Source organism: Aspergillus saccharolyticus, assembly GCF_003184585.1.
Source record: "Aspergillus saccharolyticus JOP 1030-1 unplaced genomic scaffold BP01scaffold_38, whole genome shotgun sequence".
In the NCBI taxonomy this organism is placed as follows: Eukaryota; Fungi; Ascomycota; class Eurotiomycetes; order Eurotiales; family Aspergillaceae; genus Aspergillus; species Aspergillus saccharolyticus.
In genome coordinates this window covers 58703-69679 of record NW_020290648.1, presented here as the reverse complement: position 1 = coordinate 69679, position 10977 = coordinate 58703, and the positions used below count along the sequence as shown (strand labels likewise).

Below are 10977 nucleotides of genomic sequence, written 5' to 3'. Positions count from 1 at the left end.
TGCCGATCCCCCGGGGGGGAAGACAGTGGGCGGTTGCAGTCCTATGCGGTTGGTGAACGAGATGACATATGTTTGTTGGGGTGGATACCGAGTGTTGAGTGGTGGGTTTTCAGGACTCAAGACTAGGCAGGAGGGAAGAAAGAAGCTGGAAAGAGGTGCGGGACCTAGCTAGGGGGGTTTAGTCTCGGAAGTATCTGATTCTTGGGTTTTGTCATCATTTGCTGGTCTTTTGCTTCTGAAGGGATATTTGGGGGGAGGGGGGTCAGGGTATCGTTTTGTTCTATTTTGTCTTGCCGGCCGAGTAAGGAGAGCGAAGGGTGCTATAAGCAAGCTTTTCTTTTTCTTTCTGTTGTTGTCCATTCAGCTGAGCGCATCGGTCCCTTTTACTCTGCCCTTTTCCATCTTGGCGGTGCGAGATCCGAATTGAATAGCGCGTTTCTTCTCGCGGGCGACGTTGATCATGCCGAGGCGCAAAGCGACCAGACGCAGGGCTTTCTTTTCTGAGTCGAGCCCTGCTTCTGATTCGAGTTCACTGGGAGTCGTTCCAAATCCGCATTTCTCCCAGACGGGGAGTTGCACAACCCAAGACACGAAGTCTTCGTCCAGAAAGGGGAAGCGCGCTTCGCGGCCCCAGTGCGCGATCACTCGGTTGTCGCGGCCCAGGTTGCGTTTCCCGAGGCGACTCACGTCGAGGTTGATCTCGTCAATGAGACCGGTGAATCCGTCGCGTGAGAAGGCGGCCCCATGTCTGGAGTAGCCTGCAAAAAGCTCGTCTGCTCCGAGGCCGGAGAGGAGAACGCGTGCGGAAGTTGTGTATGGAGTTAATTCATGGTTGTCTTCTTGCCGTTGACTATCGTACGCTTGACCTTGTCCGCGAGCGGCAAAGTACAGTGCACATGCAATAGACAGATCCATCTCCGTGTTGTGCGGCCTCATCAGTCGCTTCACGGTGTCTCGGTGCGCGAGGGTCTCCACGTATGGAATGTCAATGGCAACAAAGCGCCAATTCCGACCCGGGCAGACCCGCTGGAGCTCCGCGAATGCTGCTCGACCCGTCATTCGATCAGGACAGCTCTCATACACGGAGCCTGTAGCTTCGCCTTGTTTGGCAGCTGCAGCGGCGACACGTGGATTCTCAAATGCGACATTCAGGAGATCGATCGTTTCGTCTCCAGGAAGGATTTCATGGGATAATCTAGCCAGTAGGGAGCAGTCGAGCCCTCCCGAGAACAGCACGGCAACCTTGACTCTGCTTCCAGTTGGTGACACCGGAGGTTCTCGCACATTGTTGATTCGTAGTGCTAAAGATTGGTAGAGCTTTTGCTCCAGGGCTTGAATGATTGGCGTTTCAGTAGTCAGTGGCGGAGCGGTCGGTTTTTCGGGGAGATCTCTGTTCATTGGAGAAATAGGTGTTTTCTATGGTGTTATTAGTTATCCTAACCATTGTAATGAACGTTAGAATAGTGCGTACTGGGCGAAGGGGAGATACGTGCTGATCCCAGAGCAGGGAGCGTATACTGTCAGTTGAGAACACGGCAGTACTGCCGCCAGCTCCAGGCTTCAATGTCATAAAAGTATGCTCGAGATCGATAACATATACGCCATCTGTCTCAACCTCACTAAAGTGAGTGGTAGTTGTGCTATCACACAGACTGCAGATCTTGAAGCTGCCCTCATCGTCCACCCCCTGCAGCAGAGAGCGTCTGCCCAGACAGTCTCTGGTAAAATAGACCTTCGCGTTGATCGCATCGTAGAAAACAAGGGCGAAAGGACCGGATATGCTACTGATCACATCCAAGACTCTTTGGACAACATCCGTAGGATTCTGCTGTTCTGATGAGTCTGTTTTCAGCGTGTTCACAGCTTTCAATAAGAGACGAAAGATCGGCTCAACATCATTGCCCTCAATCTGTCCACCTTTGATCTTCCAGGCGTCACCATTGAAACAGAGCACAGACCCGGTATTCGCATCTACCAATGGTTGAGAAACCAGATGATCGCCTCTCATCGACAAGACAGTCGAAACGAAGCTAAGGAAGATAGTTGCGGATGCCCCGCTGGTTGATTGATTGTCGATCACATTTCGCTGAACTGTGTGGATGTGGAAGTTGTCCGGTCCTCTCTTCCGTAGCAAGCAGCAGGTCTCTTCATTTGGAAGTGTAGCCTTGGAAGCTCCGATTGAGAAAAAAATACCGCACATGGCAGAGCCCAAGCGGGGAGCGATACCGCTGGCGAGGAAGTGGTTGTTTACGGGCGAGAAATAGCGGGAAACGCAACGAGAAAACAGCGGAGGTCGGGGTAACGATGATCCCCCGCCGCTGAGTGCGGGCTGCTGACACCCCCATCGCTGTTGGAGCTTCTCTTCCCCTCATACCGGACCGGCGCTTGCTTTGGACTCGGGGCTGCTTTAATTGAGAGTCTTGAGAGTGGTGAACTGTGACTGGGTTCTCCACTAACTTTCCTTCTGCTTCCGCAGCTGAGGCTGATGTCAGTTGCCGCGCGACAGCTCCGTCCCCGAATGCCCCCACTCTAGGATGATCCGTGTTGCTACCTAACGCACTCTTTCTAAATATCTTGCTTGACGTCGACGTGCATGCCGGTAGCTTATGTCTGCCACAGAACCCTCGGAGTGTCCGGCTTCCCCATCTCATGGGGAACACCAACAGCTTTTTCTCGATGAAGCAAGCAGCAGTGACCCCCAAGTGACTGCTACCGGCCCCGAATCAGCGGCGCAAAGCCAGAATGGCAATTCTCCTAAACCTGAAGAACCCCAACCAATCAACATGAATCAAGAACCTCAACTTGAGGCGCAGAACGCCGCTACACACTCTCCGCATCCGCCCTCAACGCCGGCCGATAACCCGCAGTCACTTCCGGAGAAGATGCAGGGGCTTTCGATCGTGACCACCAAGACTCCTGAATCTGTCGCAACTCCTGGCACTGACATACCTCCTACGCCTCCTGCAAAAGACGATTCCTACTTTACCTCGAAGCCTCAATCTGCCGGACCCGCCCGCTCTTCAACTGCTCCCCTGTCCGAAAAGACCAATAAAGAGTTACCTGAGGTTCCTGGCGGTGGCGCCGGAAGCGTGAAGAAAGATTTAGTAGGGAGAGGTGATGGTGGCCAGGAGAGTGATTCCCAGTCGGAGATTCAGAGTATCATCGACCAGTTTCAGGACACGACACACGCCGACACGGAGGAGACTATCATGTCACCCCGACTAGAGCTGGCGGAGCAATTCTTTGGTGGGCAGAGTCATTTCCCGCCACGCCAGTCGAGTCTAGAGCATAGCAAGGCGAGTCCAGAGGAGATTTCTCTGCCAGGGGGAACAATCACCTCGCCTGAAAAACAGTCCATCAAATCGCTGCGCGAGAGCTCCATCACCGAAGAAGCAAGGTTGAGCCGACGGTCATCGACGTCGACCATTCCTCCTCCCCCGGAGCCCGAATCCGATCAACCGTTTGACTTCCATCGCTTTCTGGAACAATTACGACATCGTACAGCAGATCCGGTTGCCAAATTCCTTCGATCTTTTTTGAATGAGTTCGGCAAGAGACAGTGGATGGCTCATGAGCAAGTCAAGATCATCAGTGACTTCTTGGTCTTCATCACCAACAAGATGGCTCAATGTGAGGTGTGGCGTGGTGTCTCCGACAGTGAATTTGACAACGCCAAAGAGGGTATGGAGAAGCTGGTTATGAATCGACTGTACTCTCAGACATTCTCTCCGGCTATACCGGGCCCACCTACAATCCCCACAAGTGCGAGTAGAAGCAAGCGAAGGGAACTTGAAAGGATGCATGGGCCATGGAGGCGGGGACAACATCAGGAGGATATCGAGCGTGATGAAGTCCTGGCCCAGAAAATGCGCATATATAGTTGGGTGAACGAGACACACCTGGACATTCCACCTGTGAGCGCACATGGTCGGCGCTTCTTGAACTTGGCTCAGCAAGGTTGGCTGTACAGGTCTATCACTCCTCTGGCCAAACGCTGACAAACCATAGAACTTCTGAAAATCAACGGCTACCGGGCGCCCCGCGATAAGGTCATCTGTATTCTCAACTGCTGCAAGGTCATCTTCGGTAGGTGAAAGTATGCTCGAGCTGGGTATAAGAAATACTGACTCGCTGCAGGTCTGTTGAGGAACTCGAAGCGATCCGATACGTCAGCAGACTCTTTCGTGCCACTCTTGATTTATGTGGTGCTGCAGGCTAATCCTGCACATTTGGTATCTAACACCCAGTATATTCTACGCTTCCGCAACCAGGAAAAGCTTGGAGGCGAAGCCGGGTATTACCTATCTTCATTGGTTAGTTGACCTGTTTTTCACTTAGCTGCTCCATAGCCATATGCTGACTCCTTGTATAGTCGGGGGCCATACAGTTTATCGAGACTCTCGACCGCACGAGTCTCACCGTGAGCGACGAGGACTTTGAGCGGAACGTCGAGGCTGCTGTTTCGGCCATCGCTCAACAAAACCGCGAGTCGGAAACTCTAGAGCGCAAGTCCACGGAGCGCAAATCCATGGAGCGGTCCGCTGCAAGCTCGCAAGCAGCATCAGCACCACGTGCCTCGGTGGACACTCAACGCCCACCTGAACGGAGAGACACCCCACAACCTAGTGATGAAGATCAAGCGCCAGTAGCAGGGCTGCTGCGCACCATTCAAAAGCCACTATCTACCATCGGCAGACTCTTTTCTGACGAGCCGGACTCACCTCAAGATCGATCTGCACGGTCAGGATCCCCTGCGCGCCTCACACCGAATGTATATCAACCACCGCGTAACAGCAGTGAGGGCCAGGAATCGGTGGAAAGGCCGCGCACTGCCGTACCGCCGCAGTCGACAAGAGCCCTTGATTCTCAGGATGCTGCCGCTCGGCAAGCTAGCGCTGAGGACGCCGAAGCTCGTCGGATACAACGTGCTGAGCACAACAATGTAGTTGAGACACTGTCGAATATGTTTCCTAATCTTGACCGTGACGTGATCGATGATGTTGTCAAGATGAAGGAGGGGCGGTAAGTTTAAATTTCTATTTTGACGAGTGGTTCTGAAGCTGACACGGTGACCAGGGTTGGATTGGCTGTTGACGCGTGCCTGGCCCTTAGTGCAGAGTAATGGAGGATGACATTCATGGCTGATGGTGGGAATAGGTGTTTACTCAAGGGCTTGAGGCGTAGGTGGATGAGCGTAGCTATGTGTACATGAATGCCTGAGCTACATGCATATAATCGATGATGATGATGGTGGTGGACAGCTTTGGAGATCGTCCGAACGATGTCGAAATTGCTTAAGCCGTAGTGCATAGTAACGAGTAATACCCCGTATAGACATGAATTTTTCAAACCTTCCTACTGGTCCTTGACAATACCCTTTATATCTTCCCCTATCAAAGGCCTCATGAATAGTGTCTGATCACTACCTAGTAAGTACTAAGGAGCTACCTACTCGCCCTTTACCCACCAGCCGCGGCCTACGCTCAAGGAAGCTATCCCTTCCATTCCAGGCATAAGAAGCAAGGCCCAAGCATGGAGTCACATGATGGATGACCGGGCCAATAGGGTGCCGGTGTCTAATCTCGCTTATTCCTAGCGCACGCTCGGCTTTCACCGCCTGGGTATAAAGGCAGCATCCGCCCGCCCACCTTTTGACTGCTTTCTTTCTTTCTTTTCTTCATACTTACCTTGTTTGGGTGACTGCGATCAAGAAGGCGGTTCACCACAGATTGGTCCCTGCATTGCACAGCGCGGCGGAACAGTCTGTTCAACGGCCTTCGGGTCATTGACAGGCGTATTCTTTGGCACTCTTCTCTCTTGAGAGAAATCTTTTCCTTTTCATCAGTTCTTGGGCCAGTGGCTCGAGGGTGGAGAAGAGGTCGTAATGCCGTAGCTGCCTGTAGAGCGCGCGTAACACATCGTCATATCGGCTAGATGATTGCTGTGGCTATGCAGCCTGGTGTTTGCTTGCCCCTGTACCCAGGCTCCGCTCTTTTGTCTCTAGCTCTAGCTAATGTACGAGACGGCAACCGTCCCTATGACGTTGCTCGCCACCGTTGCGGCGTGTACATAACATCAAGCTCTCGCCACAAGCAATTGACTATCAAATCCCATTTGACTCCCAAGTACTCGTCCTTCCTCAATTATTATATCTTTACCTATCATCCAACATCCGAACATAACTGCAACTTGCACCCTCTCGCAACATACCCACCATCAAAATGCCCATCCCAATCCCTCCCTCCGACATTCAAACCACCGAATCCTCCCTCGACCCTCAAGCTACCGAGAACAACACCACTAGCACTACCACCTCTACAAACCCAAGCGTCTCATCAACCTCGTACCCCTCACAACCCAGCGACGTGACACCGCTTAGCAAAGAGGAAGCCGACCGGTTATACGAGGAAAGGATGGAGGAGGAATATGCTAAGCGCGAGGGTGGCGCTTGAGCGACTCCGACGCTGCCAGGTCGATCGCCTTGCCTATTCATGATCGTCGAACGAGTGTGTTGTGTTTTATGTATATCATATGAAAACACCGTGTGCTTTGCGCCATATACCTTGTCAATGAGACCTTTTCTCTGTGCCTGCTTGTTTCTCACTTTGGATGTGTGTAGTCTGGGTAGGATGGAATGTCGTTGAAACTTATTCCAGATACTGTAAAACTAGGTATAATGATACCAGATGCTGTAGCCTAGTAGTAGATGCCGCAGTGGCGTGGACTGCCTCCTTTCCTGATACTGCGAAGAAAAGAAATAAAAATAAAGACTTCCGGCGATTCGAACTCCTTCCCCTCTGTCATCGATATATTGATGCCAAACACTCAACCTCGCAAATGGGGTCTGAGAAAGTTGCAAAAAAAACTGGTAGCTTCTCTTTGATTGAGCGTGTCATCCTTAGTGCAGGGGCCATGCTAATCTTCTCTGTATCGTTTCAAATTGACCAAATGCCCGAAGGCACTAGGAGGACATTACACTGGGATATAACGAAACGGAGCAGTTAATTATGAGACATGATTGGTAGACGGGTGGGGCGGTGCGGGATGTCAGAATTGTTGGGGTAGAGGGCGGTCGAGCACCTGCGGTACTATACTAGCGAGTGGCGGCGTGACTGGGCATAAATCAATTATTGGATACAGGAAAATGTATTGGGTGATAAATGCTTTACTTAGCTTTACTTTCAACCTGATTACAGTGGCTGTCACTCTCAATGGGGGAGACTCTGCTGCCTGTTTAAGGTGTCCTACATATATGCATACTGAAGCAGGCTCCACGATTCAGGAACACGATTATTACAGATAACGTCGGCACTCAGCAAGAGCAGGCCAGTGGTCCAGACAAGCTAGTATTAGTAGGCAGGCCCCAATCGGCGAAGAAGATTGTGACATGGTCTCACGCAGGACAAGCTCCTCAGACGTAACCCCAACATCGGGAACCTGCATACAGACATACCGCTACTCGGAGTTATTGCATCGCTTGCCAGTCGGAAATGACTTATCTACACTACACATCTCGACATTGGATAGAGTATTCCTTGAATCCGCGAGTCCTATGCTATAGGACGCTCGTGCGCGACTGCGCTAGTAATGTACCTCTGACGCAGAAATGCATATCTGCAGCGGCTTTGTCCTTCTCTCTCTCATACTTCGAACCATAGCAACCACAACAGTAGACCAGAGCGATGAATCGCCATCACGGACAGGGCTTCGTGATCCCATATTCACTATGTAGACCCCTCACTATCATGCTTGACTGGTTGAGAAGATACTGACCAAAGTCACAGAGTCGCCGAAACGATCACCATCCCCGAAATCCAGCTCCCAACATCGATTGAATCGGTGCTCAGGACCGCGCTTCCGACCTCTCAACTTTCCCGCTTAGCCGACCCGTCAGCTCGAGCATCCTTCCTGAGAGAGATCCGAGAGGGCCTCCGCCCTGAATGGTACAGTACTCTACCCACAGACGTCAAGCACTTCTTCTCCACGGCGAACGTGGGTGCCGACCTGTGCCATGCGACGGCCCGTGGTGGTGCGCCTGCGCCTGCGCCGGCGGGACTGGGAGCTGGAATCGTGGGCGTTGCTGCGTTTGTGGGTGTGATGAACGCTTTGTAAGATTCTTGTTGGGTCTGCTCGACGACTCAGATTCTGTGAGGAGAGGTAAATGGTTCTGTGAGGTGCTGAGCAGGGATAAGTGGTGGACAGGCCGCGCAAACACTAGGATCTCCATGTCATTGCATAACCTGCCTTACATCCTGGCCTTGCCTGACACGAATAATTGCAGCAGAAGTAACGGCTGGGTCTCATTGGCAACAGAGAATCATCTGGAATATCAGGAGCATGTTCAAGTTTCGGACTTCCAATCAAGCCGTCTTAAGCGCTGCATCTCCACGGGAGAGAATTTGACCGGTGAGAGCAGCAGGAGAGAACGGTGGAAGAGTATTAGTTAGTGAGATATTGATCGTCAAAGGCGCCCACAGTATGCCTTTTGCCAAGCTCGGAGGTCTCGTAACCAGAGCATCCAGATGCTTCCTTAAGAGAATGGCGTATAGCCAAGACCGAAGCTAGAATCTCGAGTACGTATTCAAGGCCCATTTTTGACTCGCTAAACAAGGAAGTTAAAAGCCGAACTAGCATTCCTTGGCAAAGTCAGTGCCCCATGCAGCGGAAAGTTCAAAGCAGTAGAGCAGAAACGCGGTGCTCCAAATCTGTTGGAGATCTGCCACCTTCATTAACTCGGCCGCTGCACCTTCTGGAAGCATCGAAGGAGCTTGCGGCCTGTCTCCGAGACCAGCAACACCCATCTGAGATTCAGAAACGGGGTGAGCTAAACAGGCAGCCTGCGCCGAGTCTTAGGATACAAATTCAGCGCCATTGTAGGTGGACGCAGATGCGGACGATGAATGAGAGACACCTATGCCGTACTACTATAAAGTGTCGTCCGGTGCTGCAGCTGTGCTATGATATCGCAAGCTCAATCATGATGTCAAAAATGACAAAGAAAGCTGTTTGAACAATAGGATAAGGCACTGCATACACTGAAGCTTGAGCTGATCGATTTGGAGACGATCTCAAAGCCCGAGTCGGGCGTGTCCCTTAAATTGTAACACGACCGCGACGCTAGCCGCCAGCATGGAACAGTACTCCGCTCGAGGAAAAAGTCTCGCAGAGTGGTCCGTATCCAAGTGAGGCGGCGAGTCGTGTCGCATATACGATGGGGCCAACCTCGACCACTGCACATGCTCACTGCAATGCATCATTAGCAAAGTCCGAGAGGGCCTGACCACTCAGCAGCGTGGTGAATGTCATCGAACGCGGTGTTTCACCAATCAATCTCTGGGTATTGGCTTAAAGCCGATAGACTTCGAGCGCGGTTCGCGGGTGATCCTCTCTCGCTGACTTTTAGGGACAATCTCATTGGCCCACAGTCAGCCAGGCTGGAAGGGCCTTCCCACGTAAAGCAAAAAGCTGCTTTCCAGGAGGCTCCAAAGGGGGTCCTTATAAATAATACAAATCTCCTCCAGAGGCAATGAGGGGTACTTGGGCAGATCAAGCCAAAAAACACAGAAACCTTTCTCTTTTGCTAATTGAGACGAATCCATCCTCTCTCATCCTTTGCAGCCTTACCGGAATTGCAGCAAAGGTCTAGATTCTCGCCGGCCTTCTTTTCCGCCGGTCATCGAATTGACGTCAGGGCCTCACAAGAACGAACAATCCATCGTTGGATCTGTTAATTCCTCCCTCTGCACCAAGCTAAAATAAACAAACAAGCGATTCGAACAATATCCTCCTTCATCATGGCTTTTCTCTTTATCAAACAAAAACTCTTCCCTGGAAGTCAGCAGAAAGCTGCCAGTCCATTCGGTTCGTGCCCCACACCTGATCCTGAGCATGTTCCTGCAGCCCTAAAGCTAACTTGACATCCTTCCAGGCAAGCCGTTGCTCTCCAACTCCGAAACCGAGGAAATCTACGTGAATCGCGATCTGGAGGCTCAACGCTCCTACGACACCTTCCGTCCATCATCGCCCGTTTCAGACGTCGACAGCACCAGCACTAGCACAAGCTCGCGGTCGCGCATCAACCCTCGCATCGTCTCCGATGCCATCCTGGGCTTGTCGGATGGATTGACGGTGCCATTCGCGCTGAGCGCCGGTCTATCTGCTCTCGGAAACACCAAGGTTGTCGTGCTGGGCGGGCTGGCTGAGCTGACGGCCGGTGCCATCTCCATGGGACTGGGAGGCTACGTCGGCGCCAAGAGTGAAGCGTAAGTTGTTGCCCATACCCCGGAATCAACTCTCATATCACGCGCTAACAGCCTCGCAGCGAGTCTTATGAAGCCACCGTCCGCGAAACTAAGGAGTTGATTGCCTCCTCCCCTGCTGAAACCACCGCCATTGTGCACTCCATCTTCTCCACCTACCGCCTCCCCGCCGAAGTAATCTCCGAGATCAGCAACTCGCTGCATGCCTCGGAAGAGCGTCTTCTGGACTTCCTCATTAGCTTTCACCACAAGGAGTCGCAGCCCGACTGCAACCAGGCCTGGATCTCCGCTATCACGCTTGCGCTGGGTTACTTTGTTGGTGGCTTCATCCCGCTCATCCCCTACTTCTTCGTCAACCAGGTCATCACCGCTTTGTACATGAGCATCGGCGTCATGGCAGTGACGCTTCTGGCCTTTGGGTATATCAAGACATGTGTCGTGCGCGGCTGGACCGGACGCGAAAACATCATGGCGGGACTTAAGGGCGGAGTGCAGATGGTGTTTGTGGGTGGTGTGGCCGCGGGAGCAGCTATTGCGCTGGTGCGGTTGATTGATGCGGGAGATGTATAACCCACCGCTGTCTCTCCTCACCACCCACTTTTCTGCCATTCCTTTTTCACCACCAAAAGTTCACTCATGCCCTTAATGACCATGTACATTATATACAGATACCACGGAAGACATATAGAGCGGGCGTTTCTTCATTTGCTTATTTGCT

The 10977-nt window shown here is 52.1% G+C and overlaps 4 protein-coding genes across 4 annotated transcripts; 3 read left to right on the top strand and 1 right to left on the bottom strand.

Annotated features, from left to right (window-relative positions):
* Positions 1 to 360: 360 nt before the first annotated feature.
* On the bottom strand, positions 361 to 2200 carry BP01DRAFT_304157 (asparagine synthetase domain-containing protein; the record flags this gene model as incomplete). The annotated part of the gene is made up of 2 exons (XM_025572150.1): positions 361 to 1416; positions 1472 to 2200. 2 exons carry the CDS (start codon positions 2198 to 2200, stop codon positions 361 to 363), a joined length of 1785 nt encoding a protein of 594 aa, XP_025428073.1.
* Positions 2201 to 2381: 181 nt separating this feature from the next.
* On the top strand, positions 2382 to 5308 carry BP01DRAFT_347467 (guanine nucleotide exchange factor VPS9). Its single transcript, XM_025573688.1, has 5 exons — positions 2382 to 3957; positions 4009 to 4086; positions 4138 to 4313; positions 4373 to 5022; positions 5077 to 5308. Exons 1-5 carry the CDS (start codon positions 2607 to 2609, stop codon positions 5120 to 5122), a joined length of 2301 nt encoding a protein of 766 aa, XP_025428072.1. The 5' UTR covers positions 2382 to 2606; the 3' UTR covers positions 5123 to 5308.
* Positions 5309 to 6221: 913 nt separating this feature from the next.
* Positions 6222 to 8112, top strand: BP01DRAFT_385755 (uncharacterized protein; the record flags this gene model as incomplete). The annotated part of the gene is made up of 2 exons (XM_025577628.1): positions 6222 to 6397; positions 7785 to 8112. The coding sequence occupies 2 exons, from the start codon at positions 6222 to 6224 to the stop codon at positions 8110 to 8112; spliced, it is 504 nt and encodes a 167-aa protein (XP_025428071.1).
* Positions 8113 to 9528: 1416 nt separating this feature from the next.
* BP01DRAFT_359703 (VIT1/CCC1 transporter family protein) lies at positions 9529 to 10954 on the top strand. Its single transcript, XM_025575748.1, has 3 exons — positions 9529 to 9861; positions 9929 to 10262; positions 10322 to 10954. Exons 1-3 carry the CDS (start codon positions 9795 to 9797, stop codon positions 10827 to 10829), a joined length of 909 nt encoding a protein of 302 aa, XP_025428070.1. The 5' UTR covers positions 9529 to 9794; the 3' UTR covers positions 10830 to 10954.
* The last annotated feature ends 23 nt before the right edge of the window (positions 10955 to 10977 follow it).